Source organism: Pyricularia pennisetigena, chromosome 6 (genome assembly GCF_004337985.1).
Source record: "Pyricularia pennisetigena strain Br36 chromosome 6, whole genome shotgun sequence".
Lineage (NCBI taxonomy): Eukaryota > Fungi > Ascomycota > Sordariomycetes > Magnaporthales > Pyriculariaceae > Pyricularia > Pyricularia pennisetigena.
This window is the reverse complement of record NC_043744.1, coordinates 4,647,722-4,670,746: the sequence shown is the minus strand read 5'-3', so window position 1 is coordinate 4,670,746 and position 23,025 is coordinate 4,647,722. Positions and strand designations below refer to the sequence as shown.

At 51.8% G+C, this 23,025-nt stretch overlaps 9 protein-coding genes across 9 annotated transcripts; 3 read left to right on the top strand and 6 right to left on the bottom strand.

Annotated features, from left to right (window-relative positions):
* Positions 1-133: 133 nt before the first annotated feature.
* Positions 134-3,583, top strand: PpBr36_05140 (uncharacterized protein; the record flags this gene model as incomplete). The annotated part of the gene is made up of 1 exon (XM_029892298.1): positions 134-3,583. One exon carries the CDS (start codon positions 134-136, stop codon positions 3,581-3,583), a length of 3,450 nt encoding a protein of 1,149 aa, XP_029750308.1.
* Positions 3,584-4,478: 895 nt separating this feature from the next.
* On the top strand, positions 4,479-5,871 carry PpBr36_05139 (uncharacterized protein; the record flags this gene model as incomplete). The annotated part of the gene is made up of 3 exons (XM_029892297.1): positions 4,479-4,535; positions 4,946-5,191; positions 5,365-5,871. 3 exons carry the CDS (start codon positions 4,479-4,481, stop codon positions 5,869-5,871), a joined length of 810 nt encoding a protein of 269 aa, XP_029749487.1.
* A 1,302-nt stretch (positions 5,872-7,173) lies between these two features.
* On the bottom strand, positions 7,174-8,734 carry PpBr36_05138 (uncharacterized protein; the record flags this gene model as incomplete). Its single annotated transcript, XM_029892296.1, has 2 exons — positions 7,174-8,359; positions 8,463-8,734. 2 exons carry the CDS (start codon positions 8,732-8,734, stop codon positions 7,174-7,176), a joined length of 1,458 nt encoding a protein of 485 aa, XP_029749488.1.
* Positions 8,735-10,918: 2,184 nt separating this feature from the next.
* Positions 10,919-11,205, bottom strand: PpBr36_05137 (uncharacterized protein; the record flags this gene model as incomplete). Its single annotated transcript, XM_029892295.1, has 2 exons — positions 10,919-11,048; positions 11,111-11,205. The coding sequence occupies 2 exons, from the start codon at positions 11,203-11,205 to the stop codon at positions 10,919-10,921; spliced, it is 225 nt and encodes a 74-aa protein (XP_029749481.1).
* A 750-nt stretch (positions 11,206-11,955) lies between these two features.
* Positions 11,956-13,678, bottom strand: PpBr36_05136 (uncharacterized protein; the record flags this gene model as incomplete). Its single annotated transcript, XM_029892294.1, has 2 exons — positions 11,956-11,994; positions 12,068-13,678. 2 exons carry the CDS (start codon positions 13,676-13,678, stop codon positions 11,956-11,958), a joined length of 1,650 nt encoding a protein of 549 aa, XP_029749482.1.
* A 716-nt stretch (positions 13,679-14,394) lies between these two features.
* On the bottom strand, positions 14,395-15,051 carry PpBr36_05135 (uncharacterized protein; the record flags this gene model as incomplete). Its single annotated transcript, XM_029892293.1, has 1 exon — positions 14,395-15,051. The coding sequence occupies one exon, from the start codon at positions 15,049-15,051 to the stop codon at positions 14,395-14,397; it is 657 nt and encodes a 218-aa protein (XP_029749479.1).
* Positions 15,052-15,550: 499 nt separating this feature from the next.
* Positions 15,551-16,978, bottom strand: PpBr36_05134 (uncharacterized protein; the record flags this gene model as incomplete). Its single annotated transcript, XM_029892292.1, has 3 exons — positions 15,551-15,658; positions 15,763-15,836; positions 15,901-16,978. The coding sequence occupies 3 exons, from the start codon at positions 16,976-16,978 to the stop codon at positions 15,551-15,553; spliced, it is 1,260 nt and encodes a 419-aa protein (XP_029749480.1).
* A 1,613-nt stretch (positions 16,979-18,591) lies between these two features.
* PpBr36_05133 (uncharacterized protein) lies at positions 18,592-20,320 on the top strand (the record flags this gene model as incomplete). Its single annotated transcript, XM_029892291.1, has 4 exons — positions 18,592-18,600; positions 18,678-19,928; positions 20,029-20,167; positions 20,235-20,320. The coding sequence occupies 4 exons, from the start codon at positions 18,592-18,594 to the stop codon at positions 20,318-20,320; spliced, it is 1,485 nt and encodes a 494-aa protein (XP_029749485.1).
* A 1,254-nt stretch (positions 20,321-21,574) lies between these two features.
* Positions 21,575-22,562, bottom strand: PpBr36_05132 (uncharacterized protein; the record flags this gene model as incomplete). The annotated part of the gene is made up of 2 exons (XM_029892290.1): positions 22,367-22,562; positions 21,575-22,148 (listed from the first exon to the last, which is right to left on the bottom strand). Exons 1-2 carry the CDS (start codon positions 22,507-22,509, stop codon positions 21,575-21,577), a joined length of 717 nt encoding a protein of 238 aa, XP_029749486.1. The 5' UTR covers positions 22,510-22,562.
* Positions 22,563-23,025: the final 463 nt, after the last annotated feature.

Below are 23,025 nucleotides of genomic sequence, written 5' to 3'. Positions count from 1 at the left end.
CCGACCGACCAGCGCTTCGAACCCCACGGACCAAGCCTGGGTGTGCTGGCATTAGCTTTTGGGATCGGATCAGATCGAGCTCCAACCTCACACGACGAAAGGCGCTGCTCCATAGTGGCAGCAGGGTAAATGAATGAGCGCAACCTATGTTACAGCTTCCGTCGGAGGCACATCTGATCCCGATGCACAACAACAACAACAACAACAACAACAGCACCAGCACCAGCACCAACAACAAAAACAACAGTCGCCAAAGTCGGACGATAATGCTGTCCAAAGTTTAGAGGCGCCCGAGCCAGCCGGTAGCCTCAGCACAACAAGAGTTGCTGACCAGCCGCCTTTTGAATCAGACCATGGCCTATCCTTCGCTGATCTTCCACCAGACTTGGCTGAGCTCCGCTTCTCTGAGTACCCGAACCAGCATCCTGGACATTTGCCAACAATTTATCCCAGGCAACAACAACAGCCCGATAATAATAAACACGACGACGTCAACGTAAACGACAACCTCGACAAAACCACTCACAGCCGCAAATCACTTAACGTCGCCGCCTTCCTGCAAAACAACATCACCGCCCCAGTGATTGTCCATCAACCGCCAGACATCACACAACCACCGCTTGCATGCCCTGATGCAGATGCACTCGACGATTCTTATACTCAAACATCACAACGACAGACTTCCGTTTCACCCGCACGAATCACTGCACGAAGACCCTCGCCAGGCTTGGCCGCGCGGTTAAAAGCCCTCGGTTTCGGCTCCAGCAACTCCCAGAAAGAAACCCAATCCGCTGCCGCACTACGCGCCGAAGCTATCGGCCGTCTCGACGAAGAACAGCTTCGGCAGCTTGACCAAGGTCACCAGGCCGGGTCCGAAGCACCGATCGTCGAACGACGCGGCAGACCCTGGAAAGGCGCCCTCGTTCGTATCCCGTCGAAGGCCAGTCTGAAGGGGCTGAAATTCAGGTCCGGCAAAAGAAGCCCAAGCTTGGTTTCACCTTCGGACGCTGAGGCTGCCGTCAGTTCGGCTGCAGCTGTGACCTCGGAGGTCCCAGAGGGCCCTGAACTGCTGCCAGAGATTGACACCGTGCCCGACCTGACCATGGATACGAACAAGTTTCGACTGCCGGATCACAGCAACGGCAATGGGACAAAGTGTCAGCCCGAGACACGTCAACAGCACCTGGATAGGGATAGCACCATCATGTCACCGACGACTCCGGATGATGAAAGGCCGCCTCCGCCTCCAAAAGATTCGCCACCCCTCTCATCAGCAACCACACCCGCCACCGACTTCAGCCAGGAGATTCATTTCAACCCTCTAGGCCTGCAGCGGCCAGGGTCGATATACACGTTATCCCGCGCCTCATTCTCGAATCAGCTGGCCCAACTGACGTCCCTTCAGCTCCCTGATGCCAATTCTTTGTCGGAAAAGGTTGCTGCCATATCAACCGCTCAGTCCGCCGCAAGAGCACTGATCGGTGCAGCCGAGCAAATTAGGAATTGGATCTCGAAAGCTTCCGAGGTTATCAGCGGCTTGGACAGCGACGATGACGTCGAGTGGTCGGCCGCAGGCGGTAGAGAAGGCCTGGAGGAGGTAGAGAATGCCATAAGTCGGTTTGAAAGCCTGATCAAGGTCTATCTCTCTGCCATCGAAGCGCTCAACAATCGCCCCGACATTGGCTCGGTTGCTCCCGAGGACCTTGCCAGGACTGTCATGCAGATGGAAGCCATTACTAAGGAGTGGGCCAACATTCACGTCACGTTGAATTCGGTCAAAGGCCAAGTTGAGATTGCTATGGAGTGGGAGGAACTGTGGAATATGGTGCTGGGAGATATCCAGAACGAGATGGATGAGCTTTGCAGGCTTGTTTTCGAGATGGAGGAACGTCGACATAAGTCCATGCTGGCCGTTGCTAACAGTCAAGATAATGTCGACATCGGGGACTTGGAGACAATAGTCGAGGAGACGCCTCCTGCAGCCACAAGGTTACAAGCCGCTAAGAGCCATCGTTTTAGCCTGCCAGCGTTCCCCGCCAGCCCTAGCTCGCCTGGCGTACCAAATTTGACGCAGGATGACTCGAGCCTACTGGCTCTATTTGCGAGGATGCAGCCGTTGCGTGCCTCGTTGGATTTCCTCCCCATGAGACTCTCTGTTTTCGCTGCAAGGGCTGAAAAGACATTCCCAAGCGCCGCTGAAGAGCTCGAAATGAGAAGAGAAGACCTGGACAACAGCTATAAGAAGCTCGAGAAGGATGCAGAGAATCTGCGCAAAGAGCTTGGCGAGGACCGCTGGATCCTCGTCTTTCGCGGTGCGGCCCGACAAGCACAAAAGATGTACGAATCGGTGGAGCGTAGCGTAGCCAAGATCAAGGAGTGCGTGGACGCTGGCCTGAACTTGACGAACCCTGCCTTGATGTGTAAAAAGATCGAGAGCTATGAAGCGAAGAAGACACATTACAGCCCTGCAATTGAGCGTGTTCTCTCGATCATCGACCGCGGCATCAAGGATCGATTGACAGTCAACGGGGAGATTGTGCGCTTGCATACAGAACTCCAAACCAAGTGGGACGAAATGCGAGACCGCATGCGTGAGATGGATCTTTGCTTGGATGAACTTACAATGGACGACAAAGGGCAGGCACTTCGGGACTCGATATCAACTATGCTCTCAAACGACATGTCTGGACTTGGAAGCGGGCACGAAACGCCCCAGAGCTCGCCGCCGTCATCAGTAATAATGTCGGGTCTGGGCCTCGAGACTCCGACCTCAAAGATTTTGAACAAACGGAGATCAGTGTCCGGTAACGCCAGCGGTCTCCCGATGCCAACGAACCGGAGGAGCATGTCTGCTGTTGCACCCTCGCAGCAGCAGCCTCGAAAGCCGATCTCAAGACTCTCAACCACGGGGGGTCTTGGCAGGGACAACTCATTAACACCAATGGCGAAGCCTCGATCGAGCACCACCCGTCCGTCGAACAATCCCATCCCTAGCCGGCCCCGATGGAATTCTTCTGTTAACGGCGTAGATACCGGCCACAACTTCAAGCCATTGGCGGTCGAGCCTCAGAGCACCCCATCCCCCCGTTCCAGCGCCACTAAGATGCCGCTACGTAGCCCTCTGAGTGGCCGCGCAGGCTCCGCATCGCCGATGCCCGACGCAACACCTTCGAAACCCCCCAGCAGCCATAGCCGATACTCATTCCGTGAGAGGCTGACCTCCCCTGGTCCGTACTCACAGCAGGCTACTGCAGCATCGAGGATGAACCAGGCGCGCTTGACAGCCCAGTCATCTTCGACTGCTTTGGGCAACCGCAGGTCATCTCTCCAGCCACCGGGCCGGCCTACTGTCGATGCGCCTCTGGGCACCAGCCCTGCGCGTCCGGCCAGCTCCATGGCGACAACAAATCCACGCCGGACGAGTGCTTTGCCGCAAAGCAGCGGAAGTATGGGGCTTGCCAGGGATGGGGTGGTCCGAAGTACCAGCGTCTCAGGCCGCAATACACCTTCGACGCAGCGGGCGCCGTTCCGCAAGAGCCAAACAGAGAAGCCAATGGATGCAAAACCAAGATGGAAATTTTAAGCCTGTGTCGACGCTACTTGGCAAGCTCAAATGTTTATTTGAGTTTAGTCCTCTTATTTTGCGCGGGGCCCTTCATTGGCACCCTTCATTCCTTATGACGCTCTTCAACGGAATTGCAATCCGCGCAGGACAAGTTGTCGTTGCGCCTACACGCTCACAAGCTTTTTTTTTTCACATGTACATGGACGGACTGTGGACACCAATCAATGTTTGAAATTGCATTCAGAGATGACACTGGTGTGTTTCGTCAAGAAACGTGATATCCAACAGCATCTTTAGTACTCTCAATCTCATACACAGCTTCTCCGATCTTATCTTGAACTTTCACATGTCGAGATACCCATCCATATACCCTTCCCTAGAATATCATAATTCTGAATCTTACCAAGAAAATTGTACATCTCTGACTGGTTTATATCGTGGAACGTCGCGGTTTGACACTTGAGAGGCGGAAACTTGATACAAGCCAGCAAAATGAGATAATGAGCGTGTTTTATTAGCAATTGTTTTCATCTTGAACGGAGCCCTGGATGGACCGGATACCCATAAATATCAGTTTCTAGCAATATTGTAATCTTAAAACACCGACAGAAATGTAACTTTTTTTTCTTCATCTTATAGCAGAAGTGACCTTTTTCCTCTGTGTGTGCGCATTCGTCTGGTAACAAATGCAAGACAGCGCCATGGTCATGTCATTGAGCACCGGCCCCACATACGCACCTTCCTAGAGACCCACTGCAAGGCGCGAAATCGAGGGCCTAGAATCGCTCATGCCTTCACCAGGAACCCACCACCACAGCGCCGCCCATACATACTCCGCCTCCAGTCTTTTTCTTTACCTTGGTCGTCACCTTCTGCTCCCTGTTCACGAACTCACCAAAAGTCCGCTGCCACTATGGAAGACTTTGGCAGCGAGTCGGATAGTGACTACACTAGCTACTGGAGAGATTGGGTATGTTGACTCAAAGTTTTCTTTGTCTTTTTTTTTTTTTTTTTTTTTTTTTTTCTCATCTACTTTGACTTTCACACACTCCCCGCCCCCGCTCTGCGACTCGACCGCCCATCGATCGCGTTCGAGCACCCTTCCGTCCCGTCCTTGCGCGTGATTCGGATCCACGCCATCCATCGTCGTTGTCGGCGCGGGGCCTCCGGCTTTCCCTGCAGAGCTGTGTTGACCACACCAAAGGCAGCAATATCACTAGCCACCGCCTCGGCATTGACGATGGAAATGTGCCCGGAGCAAGGCTGTTCTGTTGGCTGGCTGGCTTTACAATCTTTGATACACACGATGCCCATCAATATATACATGTAGCTTTTGTGTCAACTTTGGCTAACCGCTTGCCTATACCCACCCACCTGCAGTTTATCGGTTCCAAGGGCAACGAATACTTTTGCGAGATCGATGAGGATTACCTGACGGATCGGTTCAACCTCACGGGCCTCAACACAGAGGTCTCTTACTATCAATATGCGCTCGACCTCATCACCGATGTCTTCGACCTCGACTGTGACGATGAGATGCGCGAGACGATAGAGAAGTCGGCACGACATCTTTACGGGCTGGTCCACGCGAGGTATATTGTCACGACGAGAGGATTGAGCAAAATGGTGAGGTTCATATTTTCCTGTCGCCGGCTCTATTTTGTCCCGCCCAGCCTCGATCTTTTGTTTAGTTATCGTCTTGTTTTTGTTTTCTTTGTCTCTTCCATAACGTCATCTTTTTTTTTTTTTTTTTCATAGTTAGCTCTGCGAACTAACTCTGAGCATGGGACAAAATACAGCTCGAAAAATACAAAAAGGGCGACTTTGGCAAGTGTCCCCGCGTCCACTGCGGCTCGCACCCGCTGCTGCCGATGGGCCTGTGCGACATACCCAGCTCGAAGCCGGTCAAGCTCTACTGCGCGCGGTGCGAAGACATATACAACCCCAAGTCGTCGCGACACGCCGGCATCGATGGCGCGTACTTTGGTACCTCGTTCCACAACATCCTCTTCCAGGTCTACCCAGCCCTGATGCCCGTCAAGTCGGCCGAGCGCTACGTCCCGCGCTGCTTTGGCTTCCGCGTCCATGCGGCTGCCTCTTTGGTGCGGTGGCAGAGCGGAAAGCGTGAGGACATGAGGCGGCGGCTGCGTAAGATGGAGGTCGAGAGCGGCTTCAAGGACGGGGAGGACGAGATTGAGGACGACGAGGAAGAAGAGGACGAGGACGGCATGAAGCAGGAGGGCATGGCCGTCGGCTTGGTGGACTCTGCTACAGTACCTGGGGATAGCATGATGCAGGGTGTCTGAGGGTATTAAGATAATTTTATGTTTTCTGTTTTTTTTTATTACCTTTTTTTATCCTAATCTGGGAAAGGAGTTCCGAAGCCGATGAAAGCAACCTTGGAGCAAGGGTTGGGGTATGGGTCTGAAAGTTCAAAAAATGAGCCTACGAAACGAAATTTTTACAATGGCCAGTCAAGGATTTCAAGATGGATGGCGTGGTCGCAAGGGAAAACATTAATTATCAGAACTATTGATTGATACCCCGGTTTTTAGGGAGGCGTTTTTTTTTTTGTTTTTTTTTTGCTTTACAATCCGCGTTGGTTCATCTTTCTTGATTCCTTCTGGACAAATGTTGTGCAGAAATNNCCCCATCAACCCCCTCCACGGAAACCAAGAATGTGTTTGGGTGATCTGATAGTAATAGGAGAGGTTTGCATGTTCTTCTTATTCTTCCCTGAAACAGGGGGATAACTTGGCCACCCTCACAAAGGACTTGGCTGGGTTACTTTTGGGATCAACGAGCGCTCGGACGAGGCAAGTGCGCGCACCGGTGATCAATCAGTAATCCGGTCCAAGAAAGGATCGCCCGATCTTGGGTTCGTGAGATGGCAGTTTTATAAGCAGTCTGTCAGGCTGGCGTCGAGTTCAATAAAAACTTTTTTTTTCTCAAGGCAGTGGAAGTATAAGTTCTTTTTCTTTGTATTACTGGGTGTCTGAACTTATTCATTCTCCCCTTTGCGGTACAGACACAACGAATTTGGCGCCCCGAGGGTTAAGAGGGCAGGCCACCAATGTTCTGCGACATTCTACCCGATACATGTTGTTTTTCCGGTTTTGATATGTCTAGTCTAGTAATGATGCAAGTGAAGTAGTGGTTGAACAAATATGAAAATCGCATTGCTAGATCAAGAAAGAAACACAGCATCATGTGACGAGATGAGAAACTGAACGTATTAGAACGCCGGAATGAAAATATAGAAAAAAAAAAAAAAAAAAAGAAGAAAAAAAAGACTGTTAACCCCATCATCCAAATCTCTTACAACAGGAAATCCTTATGAACAAACCTGTAGAAAATGAGCCTTTAGGAGAGCTCTAGCCACAAGGTTGTAAACCCCCCCATATTCGTAACATGGGTATTAGACAAGGTCGTCCCTGCGTTTCATAAAAGCAATGAAAATGCTTTTTTTCATAATACAAATAATAAGACCCTTCATAAAAAGTTTGCTGATAGTTCTTTCTTTTTCTTCAAAAACTGGTCCTAAGATTTGGGAACCTTTGAGTCGATTGGGTATCATCTCAGTTGAAACCCCAGACTTTGGCGTCTAACTAGACCCTGTTGGTAAAATCGAACTGATTCGCGTTAGGCGGTGATGGTCTGGACGAGTTTATACTTGTGTTGTCGTAAGCTCTTTTAACGGGGCCGTTGTTTACACTGGAAGCAACACCAATGTGCTGGCGCCTCACGCTCTCGTAGTCCGTCGCCTGGGCAGTAGCCTCCACGCTGGCCTCATCCTCTTCACCAGCACGTGCCCAATCATTCTTACTAGTCGCGTAGCTATAGCTCCCGACTCCAGCCCAGTAGGCCTTATCCTGGCTTCTAGGTCCCCACGCCCAGCCGGCACCTTGGCGAATAGGCAGGTGGTAGTAGCGGAAGGCGAATACGGCCGTTATAACGCCAATGAGGAAGCCGGTGATAATATCGAAGGCGTGATGGCGGTAGTCGAACCAGCGAGATCCAGCGATAAAGATGGCACCAAAGGTGGGAAGGCACGCGATCAAGAGCAGGTAAAGCGGGGGCGCAGCGGCCTGAAGACGGACAGCAGCGACGGCACGCGAATGCGAAGCCAGACGTCTGGCCGCGCTTGGGTCATTGGGACGGGAGATATCGTCGGAGGGCGAGCCGCCATTCGAGCGGTCGACCATCTCATAGCTCTCTGAGCCGGCGCCGGTACGTTGGATGCGGGACGGGAAGGCACTGAATGAGCTCACATTCGAGTAACTGCTGGGCGCGAGGAATGGAATGGTGATCGCGAACTTAGAAGCTATAAAGAGCGACAGGTACAGCAGGCCTGCCGATGAGGAGGACGCGTGTCCGCTTGGGAAAGATCGGAAGCCGTCCTCAAGCTGCGCGGCGTCTGGGTTCTGGCATATCTTGTGGCTAACGAGCTGGCCGTTGCTAGTAGTGTTGGCAATGCCTCCAACGACATACTTGGCGACGTTCTCGAGGTCGGGCTGGCAGCGGGCAATCAAATCGGGGCGTGGCTTTCCGAACATGTTCTTCATGGCGTTGGTCACGAACCAGGCGCCCACCACCGACAAAGCCAGGCCCAGCAAGCCGGTGTGAAGCTCCCATAGTTTCCTCCTCCATATCAGGCTCTTGGGGGTTCCAGGTGGTACAGTCGAGCCGGGAACAAAGACGAGAGCGATGAAAGTAACAATAACGATCGGTAAGCCCGTGTTCAGTATCGCCGCCAAAACCATAGGCACGGTTTCCTTTTCTGTGAAAGGGAATCTGGACGATACAAGCAGCGGTTAGAGTTTGACTGGCACACAGAGACTTCATACATCAACAAGTATGATTGGCAGAGCAATTATAGAAGACAAAAGATACTCACGAGATGTTGTGATTCTCGAGTTGAAACGGGCGGTGGTTGGGCGACATAATCCCAAGCCAGCCGCCAATGCCGGCGACAACCAGTAATATCACCCAGTCGAAGGCATACGAAGATACGAGCAACATTGACATGCTCTTATGGCGGCCTGGCGGCCCTCTGATATCCTCCATTTTTGTATATGAATGCGTGGTGCTGGCTGAGTCGAAACGGTTGCCGTTGGCGTCTATCAGTGGAAAATTTGTCGTGGAGTCACGAACGGTATTCCCTAGCATCAGTCGGGAGCGCTGATGGAGGATGAGAGGTTGTTGGGTTCGTAGGTGGAGCGGCCGGGAGTCTTGGGTGAGTTTAGTTAAAGTGCGGTAGGGAGGTAAGTCGGCTGGCCCGAGATGCTAAAAAGTTGAGAGATCAGATCGGTTGAAGGGCGGATGACTGGCGAGTATTAGCCTGTGCGGTAGGTGGATGCCTTGGATTACAGAATGGCCCAGTAGTGGGTTGCTAGCAGGCTTAGTCTCTTCTGGGCTGTCGCATCAAGTGGAAAAGAACAACCAGAGATGGGGGGCGCACACTGGTGGCTGGTGGGTACTGGGATGGCAAGGTGACTTTTGGGCGATCGATGCCGACTTGGACGCACAAGATTGGCTTCGAGGTCTTGTTGCAATGGAGTGATGACAGAAAGTCAAAAGAGAGGTGTAGGGTTCTAAGTTCTAACTGATCAATCAGTACTGCATTTGGCAATTTGGTAGTATTACCCGCAGGCGCTCGCCCTTGAGCAAAGGAGCAAACACACGACACAAGGCCAGGACCTCCTTGGCTGGGGTGTGTGTGGGTTTTGGTCTTGGTGGGGCTTACTCCTGACACACTTGGCGCTAACATTCGCGCTTCGACGCGGAATTTCAGATGGACCCTGAACCTACGGGACAGAACGGAAAGTGCCTCTGGCCGTGGCAAGAGTAAGCAGACACCCACGATTAGGTACCAACCCCAATAGAAACCGCCAGGCAGGAACGGTAGTGCGGTTTGAATTCGGATAACTTACTACGCGACTTTCGTTCATCCGATGCTTAACAGCACCCAAGCTCCCAAGGTTGTCTTGATCTAGGTACATGAACTGGTCCAGTAATCAGTCAAGTGTGTGACTCGTAGCCCCATTCTATTAAATACTCAGCGAGCCCTTGAGATCGGGATTGCCATTTCCATATCCCCACACCCAAAAAAAAAAAAAAAAAAAAAACCAAACTTCTGCTGTTATTCAGAGTTGTCTGTTGAAGACGACAAGGCCCACCCATGCAGTCGTGCTTGCGCGGACACAATTTATGGTAGGCATTTTTGGTTATGAATTGATCCAGAAAAAGGCCTAACGTGTCAAATTATTGCGAACCTTGACTGCATTCGGGTTGACGCAGGGCGGCCGTACCTATTCTTGTCCTTCGGCATTGGCAATGGTTTCAATGAAACTCTGGGCTGGCAAATAAAAATCAACGTTTCTCTGTAAGAACAATCTGCCCTGCTGATTGATCACCCTTGATTGGCTTTGTCCCCATTCGGCTGCCTCCCTGCTCACGTGCCTGTTCACAACTAATTATGGGGTGGATTAGAGTTTAATGTCCACGACCAAAACAAGGCCTGATTTTCGCCCATCACCAGCTACGCCGTCTTTTTCAAACTCTGGTTGTTGTCTATCAACCAACTTACTGTATACGGCATCATGGCGGAGTAACGCGCTGGCTGGTTGCTGACGAAGAGGCGCCGACCGCATTCTTGGTCCAGGGGAGGCAAGATGCATGCGGCCCCACTTGGAGTGTGCTGCTGCCAAGCGAGGCTGAGCAGGACGATTTCCGGGCTGGGCAAAACGCAGGCCCTTGTCTAGTTTCCAACTCTTTGCTGCAACGGCTCTCTTGGCTCTCCACAACAGACAATATTTGTCAAGCGATTTCCCTTTGGCAGGGCGGAAGCTGCGCTAATCACAAAATCTATATTGAGCTCGGCAACTATTAACTGCCTGGCCGATGCTGGGGTCCTTTAGTGTTTTCTAGAATCAGGCTCACAGGCGGGTAATCGACATCAAGTAGAGCAAAGAGGAAGAAAAAAAACAGGCCGTCGAGAGAGATGCACGTACGTAGCAATTATTTTGTAAGCTAATATTGGATTCGGATACCCAACTGACATTAGTTCCTCAATCGAAAAACGAATGGGTCGCACATATAATATTACGAAGCAGCAGCACGTGTAGAATAAATAGTACTTACTATTGTCGGAAAGTTCCGCTATTGTTAATTATACATAGGTATGTTCTATCAAAGGCTACATCGTAGAAGCATCTTCCCCAGGAATTTCAGCTCACCATATGTATATATCTGGACTAAATTAAACTTCTTTTTGACAAGCATGGGGTTGATGAGTGACAGTTTTTATTTTGCTTTTTTTATATCACATCGTAAATAATTTTGACCATGTTTTTAAATGCTTCTCGGCTGTGGACACTGCGCCCATGAGTCGTCGTCATTCTTCTCCACAACGGCCACCTCGTCGCCATCTGTAGCATCGTTCCCTGACAGCTTCTGCACTCTCTTCTTCAACCTGACATGCCTGACAGAAGTTAAATCTGCACTGGTTGCCAGGAGCCCCTTGTCCTACCATGGCATGCGTACCCTCGTGGCCGTTTGTTGACCGCATCAGGATTTCCAGTCGCCGGCCGTTGACGTCCAGGCCAATTGAGGTTTCGTTTGCTGATCAGACACGCCATCCTGGCTAGCGGTAGATGCGATGGGTTTCGATAAAGTTGATCCTTTTTCTATCAACTTAGGTCGATCTGGCAAATAGGACAGTCGAGAATGGGTGTCCTTGGGATTAATAATGTATTCATGGTAATATCCCAGGTCTGATCGTAATTATGTGATGAATTGCACATGGTCGCTCCGGATCGCTTTCCGATAAATTCCAATGTTCGACGGCCCGATCTCCAAGAAAAGCTTGATGCGTCGACGAACGGGAACTTCATAGTACAACAGTACATCATCGTACAAAATCACAGGAACAACAACAACAACAAAAAAAAAAAAGACTGGCTGCCGAACGATTGAGCGGCTTCTACAATGTTTCTCCGCGGAGGAGGGTTACCTATGCGTTGCGGACGCATGGTCCGATCCCGAGATGGCCATGGAAGTCAAGTATTCGTATCCTCGACCCGCGCGCCCGAGCAATCCACCACATGCTGTCGAGAATTCCTTGGTCTGTTACGAGACTACGAGGTCGCCAATCAATCTACTACGAGCCGCGTCAGAGGCCAAGGCTTGTTCGCTGCGCCTCTTTTTGCAATTTATCAGAAAATTTGGTATGGTATCCCGAGTCAGACGTTATATGCTGCGCAGCGGTCACTATGTCGTTAATATACAAGGCGGTGTTCTGGCACTGGGGTGGACTCTTCTCACGACCCGCACGATATTATTCATTTTGTGATAAAATAGGTACGTAATAAAAATATATTAGCTAATACCTAGCTAAGCGCTTGGCTTAGGCGTCCCCCAGTGTTTCTCTTGTTGATTTTTTTTTTTTTTCCAATGCCTCTGTATCAGATATGATGTTACAACAATACATGCTACAAATACCGTAACTAGGGCACATATCAGCTCCAGTAACAGCGCCACCTTCATGCCGTCCATGTAACATGCCAAGACTGCATCCGCATTTTCGGGGAAGTGACGTCTGATGCCGATGGCCCCGGCTTCCAGAACCTTCCAGGGCGTGATCCCTGATGCGGCCAAATGAGCCGACGAAGACACTGATTCAACGAGCCTGTCTACAAAAGACGCTTGTACGGCAGGCATGAAGATAACACTTCCGATGGTCTCGAAGAAAAGTGTCATACCAATCACGGACGGCTTGTCGACGGCCGCAACCAAGCCTTGGTTTGCAGCAACAGGCACCTGTAGCACCAGGCCGATACCTGCACCCGTGAGCACCTGGTAGCCCAGCAAACGCGCAACAGAGCTGTCGGTTGTCAGGGTATAGAGACACGCCGCACCGGCAGTCATTATAAGCGGACCCACGAGGATCCATACAGGCCAGGGGATGCGCGGCATGGCTGTCCCCGAGACGATGATGAACACCGAGATGCCCAAAATCAGCGGAATGCTCCAGATCCCGCTCGTGGACGCGGACGCATCCTTGATGGACTGCATGTATATCGGAAGAGTATATAGGAGGGGAAAGTAGGCAGTGGCGACGAAGAAGTTGACGGCGATGTTGCCTGCCACCAGGACGTTCTTGAGGAGGCGGTATTGGATCATGGCACGATCCCCTAGACGCCACTCCCAGAGTATGAATAGCACGAGAATGACCACGAAAGCCACCATAGATCCGATGACTCCGGCTTGGCGGTAATTTCCAGACTCGCTACCGAGCTGCAGAGCGAGCGTGAAGCATCCCGTGCCGACGATGACCAAGACTATACCTGCTGGATCAATCTGCATAATCTTTTCCTTAAGCGGCAACGCGTCGAACTGAGAGCCCTGGAATTTTGGCGTCTTGTAAACGAACATGATAACTGCCGCGGCAACGACCCCAATGGGCAGGTTGATGAAAAAGCACCACCGCCACGACACCTCGGTGGTGAAAATGCCTCCTAGCAGGGGGCCCACGACACTGGCAATGCCAAATGTGGCGCTCAACGTAGAAAGGCAGAGTGGGATCCTCCGGGGCGACGCGACGGTGACAATGATTGTGAAGGCGCCCGTGATGATGCCTCCTCCACCTATGCCGGCCAACGCCCTCCCCACGATCAGCATGGGGCTGTTGACTGCAAGCCCGGCGACGAGGTTTCCGGCCTCGAAGATGGCGACGGAGCCCAGAAACGTCCACTTGTGGTCAAAGTGGGCGTAGATCTTGCCGTACGCCGACTGCAGCGGCGCCGTGGTCAGGAAGAAGGCGCTGCCGTACCAGGGGACGTGCGACAGGCTCTGGAATTCCGACGTGATGGCCGGCACGGCATTGGCGAGTATGGTCAGGTCGATGGCGTACAGGAAAACCCCCAGCATGAGGGATGCAATGATGGCAATGGTGCGCGCGGGGGAAACTGGTGGTGGGCTACCATCCTGTGCCACGCCTGCGTCACAGAGTATTCCTTCATGCTTGCCGTCGCTAGGAGCCACCGTCGCAGGGGTGATATTTTCTGTTTCATTTCTGGGCTTTTCCGGATTGGCTTCCGGATTTGGTGCCATTTTCGAGGACACAAACGAATCGAGCGTGTAATGGAGTCCGTACAACTACAACTGCTGCGACCGCCTTCTGCCGCCTCTAGGATATAACAGTACAACGGCTTTCAAGGTCCACCGTTATGTTATGGTTTCCTCGAGACGCTGAATAGAGGCAGCTTTCTGGGATTTATTCTTCACCAGCAAGTCGGCTCGGACGTCGGAGGACATGGACAGGCTAAGATTTTCGTGACAGGTCCCGCACCCATTTCCCGATAAATAACTGTGTTTGCAGGCCTGAGTGGTTGCCGAGACCTATTCCTCAAAGCACCAACGTTCGGACCCCTGAAAATTTTTTTCGAACTTCGCTGCAGCGGGGTCCCCGCACCGCACCGTCGTATCGGGCAGATGAGCCGGCACGGAGGGGCTCGGAGCTATCGGTGGAGACAAGAATCCGGGCAATAGCGAAGTGAGGGAAAGTAAATAAATAAAAACAAGCGAGAACAGAAAGGAGAAATGGTGAAATACGTACTGACAAAATACGACAGGAAATTGTTAAATTTGGTGTTGATGTCGGTTGTGCCAACTGCAACTTGATTTCGATGGAATGGGGGATGGCCATCTCCAATGGTAGAGATCGGACGAGTCAGACTTTAGGCATCATCATGACCAACATAAAACCTCAAGACTGGCCCACGACAAAAAACAAAAATCAACAGGGTCTGCTTCACTATAGATCCAGTCTAACTGCTGCCTACAAGCCGAACCTCTTCTTCCCACCATCCTCTAAACTCCTTGATCCGCAGTGTCCTAACGCGAGCCATCTCTCTCCCGGTCTCCGTCTTCATCACGCCCTCCAACAGCTCCAACTTCTCCACAAAGTGCTCAATCGCGTTCTCCAGAGTCCCACCCTTGGCGCCCGTGAACGCCATGCACCGAGCGACGCCCACGGCGCCGATGGCGTCCAGCCTGTCGGCGTCCTGAACCACGGCGAGCTCGGGTAGCTCGGCGATCTTGTCCAGCACCTTTTGCGGATCCTTCTTCTCGCTGGAGAAGGAGACGTGCAGGGCAAGGTCCTGCACGCGCGCCGCGAGGTCCCCGTCCGCGCCCCTCTCGAGCAGCGCGTCCCGGACCAACGTCGTCGCGTCCTGCCCCGGCTCGAGGTACTTTTTGTCGCCGACGTCGTGCAGGAGCGCGCCGAGCGTGACGAGCGTCTCGTCGTAGGCCCGGCCTGTCCTCTCGCGCTCTGAAGCGAGTATGGTATGCGCAAGAGCCTGCACCCGTCTTATGTGGTTGAAGTCATGCGAACCGTCATAGTGCGACATGTATTTCTCGACATACTCTGTGACACTCTTGATCAACGCATCGGGGGTCTGAGAGCTGTTGTTGTCTTGTGCCATGGTTGCGTTTTCTTGTCCTTTGTATTTTGTGATGTTGGATTTTGGGTGATAGGCGCAATTGACCACAATATGTGACAGCAATGCTGAAAAGGAAAAGAAAAAAAAAAAGAAAAAAAAAGGGAATTGGTGAAATGCCTGCGGATGAGAAGATATGCAAGCTGAAGAAGATTGACCGTTTAAAACAAGAGAGGTTGACGGATTAGGCAACAATGAGGATTACATAAGCTCCGTCCTTCACTTCCACAACCACCTGTTAACACCTTTGAACTTGAGTGTAGTTCACTTGTAGGGCCTGTCCTTGACTGATAGAAGCCAAACCTGAATTAACAGACAAGAGTCAAGTATTACAGCCATAACAAAAAGCCTATTGCGGTTATAACTTGGGCATATATCTACAGTGCTATACACAAGAGCAGGAGAAGCTGCATTGTATCGGAAAAATACAGGCATGGCATACGGTATCGTACAATAAATGTTGCAGAGATTCACCCCTTTCTGATTAAGAGGAAGTCTTCTTGGCTCTCCGCTTGCCCATGTTGCGCTCACGAGGAACAACAACCCAGCGGTTAGGGTTGTTCGTCCTTCTCGTCTTGAAACCACCTTTAGCCTGTTCGCAATATGTTAGCGTTTGCCACGGCAGGTTTCAGAAAAGGATGATTCATCAGGCTCTATCTACGCAACTTGCGTAAATGCCGTAACGAGAAAACTTACCAGTGTGCCCCAGGGACTCGTCGGGTGTCTCCGACCCTTGGATTTACCACGACCACCACCGTGAGGATGGTCATCTAAGGTGCAAAGTCAGCATGGAACTCGAGCCTGGTATACAGGTACTGGAGCATTCCGACTTACTAGCGTTCATAGCAACACCACGGACTGTCGGTCTGATGTTCAACCATCGACTCCTTCCAGCTTTACCAAGTTGGCGGTATTGGTGCATCGGGTTGCTCGCCCTTCCAACGGTAGCACAGGCGTCCTTGCTAATTCTGCGAATCTCACCACTCTGGAGCCTAATGGTCACATACTTGCCCGTCATGACCCTGGAACCGTCGGCCTTGACCTCCTCATCCTTGGCCACGATGACGGCGTAAGTGCCAGCACTCCGGCAGAAAACAGCGCCTCTATCCGGCGCTGACCCTACACAGTAGATCATGGTCTGGGACGGAATAAGGTGCACCGGCAAGCAGTTGCCACGGAAGGCCGTCTTAGACGCCAGAATACCAGGGTCGATGAAACCACCCATACTGTCCAGAAGTTCCTGAGGAATACCAGCGCGGTAGCTTTGCAGAATGTCACCAGCCCGCATGCCCTCAGCGGCCACAATGTACGACTTCTTGCCGGTCTCCTGGTGGGTCAACAGGGCGATGTGCGCGCTTCGACCGGGATCATACTCGATACGTTCGACCAGTTGGGGGCCCGGGTCCTTGCGATCAAAGTCCACGGTACGTATACGCCTCTTGGCACCACCACCGCGATGGCGGACCGTGATCCTGCCCGTGTTGTTGCGGCCGCCCTTGGACTGACCCTTCTTGGGTATGGTGAGTGGCAGATATGGGCGCCCCTTCCAGAGGTGGTCGTTAATCGGTCGCTTCAGGTGACGGACACCGGGGGTTCGAGGCTTGTAGGTTCGCATCAGCGTCGAAGTCGGCTCCGCTTTGCTGAGGCCGGGCTCTTGCTGAAAGGTGAGGACTGAACCATCCGGCTGTGGCTCGGTGACAATCCTGGGCGGCGTTTGCACCGACATGGCGTAGCCGCGCTGAAGACATTGTCGCATGGCCGTCTGGCAAGCAGATAGCGTGCCACCAAGGGCCCAAGGCCTCAACCTCGGTTGAAGCATGGCGGCGTAAGTAAAGCGCTCAAAAGCAGCGCAAAGGTCAGGTTTTGGCGCACACCTCGAATCCGGGCGAGAAGAATTTTGCGTCGCCAACATAGACGGGTGAGAACAATAGAGAATAGTCAAAATAGAGTGCAAAGACTCCGGCAGAGATCAAAATGTAAAAAGACAGGCCCAATCTATGTGCGACAGCTGAACAGATGGTCCAATCGCACCCGCACCGTCCGACCTACAGATTATGTCGAAGTCGTTGCATGTCTCGCCAAAACTACAATTTCAAGATAGCAGCAAAGCTCAAGTGGGTCATTTGTTCCCAATTGGGTGATGTGTATTGGGATCGGTCAAATTTTGTCCGGCAGGCCGACACCAGCCTCAAAATGCACGGATTCTCGTTGCGTCGAGCCACAGCTTGCCACAGCTCCGCCTCAGCCGGGCCAGAGCTAGGCACGAAAGGCGCGGCAGAGACGCGGGCGACTGGCGTTGCCCAATGAGGCAGGGGATTTTGACGTGTCAAGCCAATGACACAGCCGTTGCTCGGCCGTTACTGCTGTTTATGTGGAGCGCTCATTGTCCAAAGTGCCGATTTTGCACCAAACAGCCCAGTTCAGATGGTACCTCCCCCACTTGGGGATTTTTCCCCAACCCACCCACCGTCACGACCATCGTCACTCGATGAGATTACCTGGCAGACAAAAACAAGACAAGGTACCTACCAGCCTCGTCCAAACCGGTCGATATTTCAACAACCTCAGACGCGTTTCCTCGTGAGCGATCCTCGCATTAACCTCACTTACTTTCACCTATACAGGCTCTAGCTGCGTGTATGCATTTCTCAAAAACTTAACTTTACAGGCGACGAACAAATCATCCATCTTTCTCCGGTACATCTTTTGTGAATTTGAGTTTAGGTAGAACGGTACCTCGTCGCAACCAAGTCGTACCCCCGCCAACCGCGTGCGCCGAAAGGGGCTTAGCGTAGTAGGGAATAGCTTGCAAGCCTGGCACGTCTACTGGCGTTTGGTTCCCCACCGGGCACGTCTAAGGTGCGAAGCACGCTCCCAACTCCACAGAGCAAAAACAACAGAACATCCACTCGACAACATCAACTTCAAGTTGCGTTCACGACCTCTTTTTACAATTCCATTCCTAATTCAAGGCGAGCACAAGTTGCAGGTCTTGTCAATTGAATTGCATGGCCACTTCGATACAAGCCTAATATTCTAACGCCACGACCTGCATCTGTCTGTCCCGGTGATCAGCTCGACGCACGTCTCCTACATTTTCGCGTCAACAACGACAAAAACCTCGCGATCATAGGGCGTCTCGATTCGCACACGTCTTTTTTGAGCCTTTTTCTCGCGCCAAGGTACGGCTGCTCTCTCATCCCGCTGCTTGAAAACCCATACAGAAAAAAAACTTGCATTTCATTTCCCTACCGGCTTCGCGTCGTGACACTCCGCCTGGAGCATCGGAGTCGACGCATCCCACCTATGGTGGCCATGATTACCCGGAGGGTACCGACTTGTATACCGGACAAAAACGCGAGCCTTCAAATGGGGCATCGTTTGAGTTCAACAGTTCTCAGTCAAACGCTCCTTGTCTTCGTGCTGCCCATCCCCTCTACTTGTCTGGATGATAAAATGGTCCCGCTGACTAGACATGCGAAATTATAGGATTAGCTCGTACTATCAAAATTCTCCTCGGCCACTATGCCCCCAGTAAGTGTGAAAGTCCGACTGTTTTTGGGGGCACATTATCAGGTCGCGTTGGGTGGCTCGGCTAACAAAGGCTCCAGGCCCGGACTGCGCGGGGACAGTTGGTCTCGAACGAGAACGATGAGAATGCCGGGTCAACACGTATGACTAGGACCAAGGCCAAAGCCGCCGCCCTCAATGTTGACGAGCTTGCACTTCCCACGAAGCAGTTGCAAACAAAGAAGGGGGTTGCTGGCAAACCCGCGCCTACGACGAGGACAACGCGTAATGCTCTTGGAGATGTGAGCAATGTCACCAAGGTCGATGCTGGAAGGAAAGCAGTTGGAGGAAAATCCGGCGCAGTCGCGAAGGCTGCTGCCCCAGCCGGGGTACAGAAGAGCAGTGCCCGTACGGCGCCGACGCGAAGTGCACTCGGTAGCAAGCCAGCCAACGTTACAAACGGCAACGCCGAGAAGCAGTCGGGTAGGGGCACACTCTCCAAGAGGAAAGCACCAGCCCAGGCCGCTCCAAACAATGTCAAGGAGGAGTCCACACTGGAGGGAGAGCCGGCTCGCAAGCAAGCGCGTGTCGCCGCTCCTGCTGCCGTTGAGACGAAGCGAGCAGCTCTGGTGAAGGAACCCAAGTGCGTCGAGCCCGAACTGAAGCCAACCAGAGAGTTCATCCGCGACCCGCGTCTTCTTGCAGGCGAAGTGCCTCCCGGCGTTGTGGATCTTTCCATGGACGATTATGACGATCCTCTGATGGTAGCCGAGTACGCCGACGAGATATTCAGTTATATGTTGAATCTCGAGCTCAGCTCCATGCCCAATCCCAACTACATGGACCACCAGGATGACGTTGAGTGGAAGACACGAGGCATCCTCATCGATTGGCTGATTGAGGTGCACACCCGGTTCCACCTCGTGCCGGAAACACTGTTCCTCGCTGTCAACATTGTCGACCGCTTCCTCTCGGAGAAGGTCGTGCAGCTAGACCGCCTGCAGCTTGTTGGAATCACTGCCATGTTCATCGCTTCCAAGTACGAGGAAGTCATGTCACCCCACGTTACCAACTTCCGCCACGTTACCGACGACGGCTTTAGCGAGAGCGAGATCCTCAGCGCCGAGCGCTTCATCCTTTCGACCCTCAACTACGACCTCAGCTACCCCAACCCCATGAACTTCCTTCGTCGGGTATCCAAAGCAGACAACTATGACACTCCGTGCAGAACCATTGGCAAGTATCTCATGGAAATCAGCCTTCTCGATCATCGCTTCTTGCAGTACCGCCCAAGTCTTGTTGCTGCGTCCGCCATGGCTCTCTCCCGTATTATTCTTGACCGCGGTGAATGGGTACGAGTCTTTTTTTATTTTTTATTTTTTTTTTCCCCTCATCGCACCCCTCCCTGAGTGTTTTGTTTTTGAAACTAACAGTACATGTCTACGGGTATAGGACAAGACTATCTCGTACTACTCGGGTTACAACGAGGATGACGTTGAGCCCGTTGTTAACCTCATGGTTGATTACCTCTCTCGCCCCGTTATTCACGAGGCATTCTTCAAAAAATATGCCAGCAAGAAGTTCTTTAAGGGTATGTTGTCTGTCTCATGTCATCACGCACATCACGCTCAGTGAACAATCGCTAATTCGCCTTACAGCATCCATCCTGGCACGCAACTGGGTCGAGGAGAATGGTTATCTCTTTGGTATCGACCAAACCGACGTAGCTATCGACCAGCTGTAGGAGGTATCCCTCTACGAACATCAAATCGACATTTCGTCATGTCTTCTGTGCCAGATTGCCACCTTACTTACCCAGGATACACTTTGGATGGGAAGTTTTGGACCTACATGTCACTCACCGGAGGTCATCACACCATTCATGTATCATCAAGTAGCCTCTCGGGGCCTATTATTCCATGACAACTGGGTGTCATTCACCGGGCATTTCGCTCCCACGATCGCCGTCAGACGGCTTTTTTTTTCTCTCGACCCTCGCTCGCTATTCATTTCCCACTGTTTATTGAATTTCATTGCAGGAGTTTTCGCACACATGGCATTGCGACGGCGAATGGCGTCTGTAGCCATCTGTTTTCCAGGCTGAAGACTAATTGTTCGACGTCGAGCGTGTGCGTCTTCTTTGCTTGATATTATGGCAAGCTGCCCAAGCCTCAGTTTTGGGCTGTTCTAGGGGTCTCTATCTTTTATTTCTCTCTTCTATTCTTGTTTCATTTGCATTGTTCATTGATGCACTACCGCGTTTGTCAGATTTATTTACCCGTTTCGGCATGGGGTGCCTATGCTTTTGCACCTTTGTTAGCACCTCTGAGTTTTATTTTCCTGTTTTTGGTATTCATGATTCTGCGGGCTCGATATTGGAGGAAGACACAATAATGAAGGATTAAGAGGAGGATCAGGCCAACGGCTTTCAGAGTCACATTATGCGTCAGATTAGAAGCCTTTTTTGGAGCCATGATCAAACCGTCGCACCAATTAGATGCTACGGTTCCCAGCCAAGAAGAGCGTTCGGGGGAGGTTGTGTGTATATACTGGTTGCTGGTTGTGTTGGTCTAAGTTCTGATGGGCGTCTCGTTTAATGGTTTTTGGGCGTATGGTTGGGTTCTATGGAGAAAAGGGTACACTTTTAAAAAAATTGTCAATGTTCCTAAGTTCTTGTCCCATTCTACTCTACCACCGTGACAGAAGCGGCTGATTTTTTGTTATCAGCACTTGGAGCTAGCTATGGGTTTCGTGGATAGAAGCTCAATGTGCCAGCCATAATTAATCCATTCACATGTTGACATGTCGGTGAACATGTGGAAGTAGACAGACCAGCAAGCAGCGGAGAGATTTTCTTCTTTGATATGTGTTTCATGTTGCCTGGACAATTCAGCCAGGCAATCAATCAGCATTCGTGCGCATTCTCATTACCGGTTGCTCAGGAGACGTTGCCGAGACTGGGCCCGGAAGCATTTCTTTCTCCCGCGCCCGCTAAGGTTCAAGCACCTGCTTGGGTAAATCTCTGGGCAACTCCTGGAGAGTCAAGGATGGCACGCAAGTCTGCCATGGCCCGGGTGGCACGCTCATAAACCTCGCTCAGCTGCATATCGAGACATGCTTGTTCTGTCGCGCTCTGATCTGCGGCTGAAGGTCCTTCCGGGACGATGCCGTCATCAGCTGCTGTTGTTGCTGACGGCTCCCGGGAGAACGGCTGACTTTCCTGCGCCACCATGGCCGCCTCATTGCCGTCCACGCTGGTGATACCCTGTTGTTGTTGTTGCTGTTGTTCTTGCTGCTGCTGTTGCTGCTGTTGATGTCGGGCAATGAGCCACTTGCGCTTGTCTTTGGGCTTGCTCCCCCACTCGGCCTTGTGAGCAGCGTCGAGCTTCTTGCTCGCAGCCTCAAGCTCTGCCTGGAGCTCCTTTTTGCTAGCCTTCAGCTCCGCCTTGGCCCCCTTGCGAGCCGTAGCGTACTCCTCGGTCGCGGCCGCGGCGTCGTTGCGTTCGCGGGCCATGAGCATTACGCGGGTCGTGTTGGCGGGCATGTTGTGGGCTGTGCCGCCCGTGAGGAACCTGCGGTTGACGAGACCCACACGGCATCTTTGGTTAGTAGCGGTCTTGTCGAGTTTTGAGTGGGCGTCTTTGTCTGTGCGGGTTTAATTCGTTTAGATTCGTGCGATGGGGGGGGATGGGGGGCGTTATGCGTGAGGCTCTTGTGCACTTTACAATACATTTCAAGAAACGCATATATGTATCACGTTGGTAGTAGCGGATTCCTGATTACGTACCACACGTAGAAGGGGTCAGCCATTTTGTGGGCGGCTGTTGGGTCAGCTTGTGGCTCTGTCTCCTCGCTGCACTCGTTCGGTGTCCTGCTCACTATGCTGGCACGGCGATTGTTAAGCAGTAGGAATATTCGAGTGGACAAATACATTCCAGTGGCTGAAGGTGCGACTCTGATAACCTTGTGGGCGAACAATTTCTCTACTGCTCGATTGGACTTTCTTTTTTTTCTCTAGTCAAATGTGTTGCTTGCAATGGCATAAATGTGGCCGCATGAGTGTACAACAGTGAGCATGCTTTACTGTGTCAACACCCCGGGTTTTCACGTATTATGATATGTGATTCACTGATATCCGTAACAAGTAACTTGTGTACGCTATGGCTCTTCTCGAGTTGAAGAGTGAATCTGAACATTACACTATGGTTTGGATGGAATTAGTCGGTCTGTCTGAGATGACCGTTATATTCCATCACTATAATTCCCCGCCGCTGCCATCCCTCCCCTGAGGGAAACACCCGCATATTCTCCCAAGACTCGAACCTGGGTATCACCTGCAACGAAAAAGAAAAGAAAAGAAAACCCCCGAGCACCATAATATTCCCTGCTGACCACTTGCTCCCATTGACTTGTCTGAAACAACACTCTATATCATTTCTTTTTTTTCTT